The 6,000-nt window shown below is 46.0% G+C and overlaps 1 protein-coding gene across 1 annotated transcript in view; it reads left to right on the top strand.

Moving 5' to 3' along the window:
- The first annotated feature begins 1,357 nt into the window (after window positions 1-1,357).
- The window catches only part of LOC132904523 (uncharacterized), a 165,401-nt gene continuing 160,758 nt past the window's right edge, over window positions 1,358-6,000 (top strand). The window contains exon 1 of the mRNA XM_060955092.1: window positions 1,358-1,527. Within this exon, the coding sequence (XP_060811075.1) occupies window positions 1,373-1,527 (155 nt within the window). The 5' untranslated portion in view covers window positions 1,358-1,372. The remainder of the gene's footprint in view (window positions 1,528-6,000) is intronic.

Genomic DNA, 6,000 nt, shown 5'->3' with positions numbered 1-6,000 from the left:
GTCACTACGGAACATCCTATCAGTGCGGTAACGAGCGGCCAGACGCTCGTCTCGCGCGCGTACACGCGACTTTCCACGAAGCCGGAACTACCGCTGTTGCGTAGCGTTCCGATTTGGGAAAACGGTGTTTTCCCAAGATCGGCGCGAAACTTTCCAACATACGAACCGTATCGGTTTCGGCATCGAGATCCAGAATGCGTGTGTCGCGATCTTTCAACCGGGTTCACCGAAAATCAGCTCACAGCTTGAGATCGTGAAACGACGTATCGCGCGGAACCGTACGAAAATCCAGCGGTATTCGGCATCGTGATGGCGTCCGTTCGTGACCGTCCGCGCGAAAGCTTCCGGGTCGGCCCACGAAATACGAGATCGCGAGTTGCCGGCTACGAGGTTCGATATTTCGGTGGATCGTGTTTCTCGGCGTATTCGTCGAGGTTACGGCAATAGTTTCGCTAACAAGAGTAGAGACTTTGCTCGTGCCACGTTTGGCGAATATCGTTCGGGGCGTGCATGCGGTGTTTCGTCGAGCCGGATGTTCGACGAAGAAGGGGAGCACCGAAGAAAACACCGTTAACCACCGAAAATTCGAATTCGTGGAAGACCATCGTACCTGGTTCTGTCGAGCGTTGAAAAGTAGAGGGACATCGACACGGACACGAAGCGAGCGTGGCATAGTGTGCGAAGGTAAGGTGCGCAGGGTGGCATCGGCCGATCGTTTGGTCAAAGTCGACTGGTAGGACGAGAAGACCGGTCGCGCGAGCCGCGGGACCGAGCACACTGTCACGAGCAGGCTCGTGCGTGCACACGCGCGTCGCTGCGTGCGTACGAGGATGGCCGTTATGTAATCCGCTTCGGCCTACGCCACGCGCATGAGTAATCTGAAAATCGCGATCAAGAGCAATTTAACGGGTATTCGAAGATATTTCCACGAGCGTCCGCGTAATTTCATCGGCGAATGATACCGGAAACGACGAGCACAGGTCAGTCTCCCGATGGAAAATAATCGTTTCGAGAAGAGAGATACTGTACGAGCAAATCGTTCTACTCGACGAAGCAACGTGAGCACGGTGAAACGAAAGGAATACTATCGATCAGACGGTAAAGATTCTGACTATTACTTTCCGCAGTCTGATGCTCGTTTAATCAAGAGAGACGATCAGCATCATCGCGAGAAACTTGACCGATCCGTTAGAGGTTAAAGGCTGCTACACACTCTGCCATGAGACCGCGGCAGGCTGTAAACGTCGCGGTTCCATTTCTCGATACGGTCGTGATCGTACGGACGACGAGGGTGCGGTGAAGTGACTCCGGAGAAACGTAAGAGAGACCGATAGGAACAATCTCCGGCGCGACGATCAAGGGTGAGACAGATATGGATGACAGCGTGCAGAATGGCCTACAGGCCGAGCAGTGGCTCCCAATGTTCGAGAAGGGAGAAAAGAGAGCGAACTCGCTGGGCAGTGGAGCGTTCAGGTTCATCCGCACGCGCAGCAGTATCCGGCGGGAACTGAAGAGGCAGTGCAACAGGTAAGAAAACAGACCATTCGCAAGAGGCACGGCCCGTAAAATTACACCTGTTACGAGGTAATGCGTCTAAGTAGAAACGTACGAGGCTAGAATCGCCGAGATTTATTTTATGCAATCAGTAGTTTCTTCTATTTTCTTGACTTTACTGGGGCAATTTGATTCATCGGATTAAACGAGGTTTACAAATGACGTTTAAAGTATTTCTAAAATTGAAACTTTTTCCACCTACTAATAATATTGTGCTGCAGCGACGTGTTGAATCTTCTAAAGTAGGTTGTGTTTATCGTATTTAGTATCATCGAAGTTTTAATGTATACGCTGGCCAATTTCAAAAGAAGGAATTTCACGGTTTCGAAAATACGTAGGCCGCGATGCTCGACACTGGCAAAACGTATGAAATTAAAATCAGGAGACCGTTATGCGGCTTATTAATGGTTCCACAAGCCGTGACGCGAACGTTAGCGTAAAGTCTGGTAGTCGAAACGTATCGCATTTGAATTTAGCGAAATTACGTTATAACATCAACGTTTGTCACCTTTTTTCAACGATAATCTCTAGATCTAAATACGAACAATGATATCTCGCTACGATTCTCTCCTTACGATCCTGTTCTAGCCTAACGTGTAAATAACCATCGACTATCATCAGAGAAGTATCAATTAAATAACGCTATATCTCAATTTGTCGTTTAAAATTAAAACGTCAAGCCACCACTATGCGTCTATGACGAAACTGAACGTATGAAACGTAGTAGGATCAATGTCTAGATGCAGGATCGATTGGCCTTCCTTCGAACGGTTCCCTCGTACGGTTCCCAGTTCGTAAATCAGCGAACGTCATCAGTCTCGAAGGGATCCTAGTCGGTCGGTGGGAACCCTCCGACAATCATTACCCAACTAACCCAACGTGGTCGCCTAATCTGCTCGCAGCGTCCGTGCATCCAGTCAAAGGATTCTTCGGATTATAGCAACGGTATACCGGTTGATCGGCAGCCGGAGAATGAGCCGCGACGAAGCAGGAAGCTGAAGTAATCTGCAGAATTCGCGGTCCTTGCGGTGCGTGAGAAGACCTAGGTTTGCTAATAATCGACCGTGGAATCCGAGACAGTCGGCTTCGTGATTCCAACGACGGGTACGATGCCTGTGAAAGTAATTATCATTTGTAGTTCAAGAAACGGTCGCGAGATATTATCGACAGATACAACCGTGGACTCGATCGTGTATGTGTGTGTGTGTAGGCGATGCAAAGGGATTCGCGTCTTGGTAAAAACCGCGACACCTTTCGCGACGACTACTGAGAAATGCCGTGTTGGCTGGAAATGATTTATGCGACTGGCTTTTTTGTGAAATACTCGGTGTAGGGGTGTATTGTCGTGGGTAGACGGTTGAGTCTGGAGTCGAGTTCAAGTAAAAGATGAAAAGACAGGTTTTAAGATTGTTAGGAATAACAGTTCTTGTAGTCGATGCATCGAACGAAGAATATGAAACTCTTTTAGTTAGTTAAATTTATTTTCTCGAAGTATGTAAAAATATTTAAATATGTTGCAGGTTTCTAAAAATATTGAAATATGCAATGGGTTTTCATTTTTCATTCAAAATTATCATAATTCAAATAAGTATGAACGATGTATGCTTCCTTACTATTTCGTATTCGGTACTCGCTTCCAAAGAGTCGCCCACGCGACCCCGTGAACATATATTCCAAAAAAATGATTTGAATCGAGGATTTTTTCCTCGCGCCCATCGAATGAAGAACTCAGCGCGTGTAGCCTCGTGATTTACTGCGACACGACGAAACTATTCCTGCACCAGGACAGCCGATAAACGATTCACACGCGAAACACACCGGGAAGGACATCGTAAATTGGTACAACACGGTAACAAGCCCGTCGAAGAACAACGAGGTTTGTTGGAAGAATCACGGTGAATTAATAACGCTATCGTGTTCCAAATAAATTCTACCTCGCCAAGCTAGACGATCGCGGTGTTCTTATTAATCTCGATCAGGCAATCTAACAGGGCATCGTGTAGCAAACGAAATTCTGGCGATAAAACGAGCTTCTAAATTCTAAATTATGCACATTACTGCGAACACGAAGAAAATTTTACATCAGGTATAGTAGAAGATTGGAGGTATTAATTAATCAAGTAGTCAGCCTTCCGTGATATTCCTTCGCGAAAAGGAATTGCAGTATATATCTTGAAAGTGTTCCAGATCCGTATCATTAAAAAAAATCTATTAATAAGAAAAGAAATTAGAATGATCACATCAGCCATATTCCATTTTCTACACTCCCGCTAGAAAATCTTAGAACACGTTCTACGCCTTCCGTTGCTTTAATATTTAATGCAGATCGTCAACTTCAAATTATTTTGCGGTATAAATTGGAATACACCGGATAGGTATTTTCTTATGAAGTATTTTCATTGTCACATGTAGCGTCAAGTCAAATGATATTCCTTCGTGTTTCTTAACAATTACTTCGTTGTTTCTACTTTCAGCAAATATAATTAATAACTGTTCTAAGACATTTAAGCGCGAATGTGTATAATACCAGTTTTAAATTGTAGCTAGCATAGTGTGATCAGGATAACAGTGGTACGCGTTGGAACGCCTCGATTCGCGCTTAGAGCACGCAGTCGTCTGAAGGCTCGTCGAGGAACGTCCTTCTGATATGCCATCCGCTTAAGGAAAGAGGAAGAGCGCGGTGACTGCCGATACACGATCCTTGGCCGGCAGATCGAACAGAAAGAATTACCGCAATATATTCCGGGTTTTAATGTTGAGCCGGATCGACCGAAACGTCGAGTTCGCTCGTCCAGGGGCCCCCGTCGCGCATAATAAGGCCCTCCACCGTGGCCACAGCCGACTTTGGCCCTGCAGCCTCCTCAAGCGACGCACACACACCCGGGCCACGCACGAACAAGCTCTCTCACACACGCACAAACACGCACACACTGACCATCAAGCCGACACACGTCGAGGAACCGTGCGGTTCGAACACTTCCGTGTTGTACGACTAATGAATCGCCTTCTCTTTCTTCAGACCCTTCTACCCTCCACGTCTCGGCCTCTTTTCCCCTTCGCTCGCGTTCGTCTGGTCATCGCGACGAACGATCGCAGTCGCGCTTCGCCCAATCAACCGCATACGCGCATATTTATCACTCGTATCGATCCACCCGATAAATTGCACGAACGTTATCCGCATCCCTTTTCGACGATGCTGTCCTTGAATCTACGTTTCTTCGTCATGATCCAGGGATGAATGCGTTTTTATTGTTTCAGGGGATATGCAAATTCGTCGGGGGTGCATTTTAATCGAGTCATTTGGTAATATAATGCCATAGTCGAGCGTAGGTTGAATCTTCTCGGATAACGGTGGATAGAATTATCGAAATAAGATTATCGATCAAGGGGAGACTCTTCTTTCGTAATTCTACGATCTTCGAAGCGATCTTCGTTATTTATGACTTGGAAATGGACAATCAATGCGAATGTCAGCCTTCACGGCTTCCTGGGAACGACGAAAGTCCTCTGCATAAACAGAGATTCAGTTGGCCGCGCGGCGAGAAAATCGTTAGTCGATTCCGACTCGACCATTTGCTGAAGCAGCTTCGGCTCTTCCTAGTGATACAGATTTTTCTAAATAGGAAAGACAAACTCGAAGACATAAATTACGCAAGATACATACAAACGACCATAGTTGGACACGATGAACTTATTTTTACGCCCGTCTTATATGTTTTATTCTCGTCATCGTTTGCATCCGTGTCGATAAATTCTCCTTCGTTTCTCCAATATACACCGTTGATTTTATTTATCGAACACGAGGTCATGCGAACGAATACACTTGTTCGAACCTGTTATGCGTGCATTTCATCGCGATTTTATCAGCGGGTACGTGAGAAATCGAACAGGCAGGCGAGGCTCGATCGACTCCGATGTTCCGCGATTAGGGAAAAGTAAGTCGGTTCGACCGACCGTTAGGCTCGTTTTAATGGAGCTTCCGTTTATGTAAATCATGCTAATGAGCTTTAAATCGATGAACATCTGAGACGAGCGACCACTCTTCCCGCCGGTCTCAGCGTTCGATTAATCTCGAATAAGAAACGGTCGAAAGGTTCGTCGTCTAACGTGTAATTTCTGCACGGCCTGAGAAACGAAACCGTGAAATGCGAAAGTAGTCTCTGATCGATGCGGCCGATTCAGGAAACCAGCGTTTATGGCTGTTTCGTCTTTCAGACAGACCAGCTGAAAGCAGACTGATCCGACTGTACCGTATAATATGTAATCAAAATTATAAAATACGTAGACAAATAACTGCAGAAAATCGCTTTACAATAGATTAAAAGGCGCAAATTGCGCGTTTATCGAATAATAGGTGCCTTAACAAACGCTCGTCCAAACGAAACAACAAAATGGATCATAGATTATCGTTGTTCGAAGAATGGGCTAATGGAACGAGAGAGAGAG

Source organism: Bombus pascuorum, chromosome 2 (genome assembly GCF_905332965.1).
Source record: "Bombus pascuorum chromosome 2, iyBomPasc1.1, whole genome shotgun sequence".
In the NCBI taxonomy this organism is placed as follows: domain Eukaryota; kingdom Metazoa; phylum Arthropoda; class Insecta; order Hymenoptera; family Apidae; genus Bombus; species Bombus pascuorum.
Note: the sequence above shows the minus strand (reverse complement) of the source record. Positions and strands in the feature narration are given on the sequence as shown.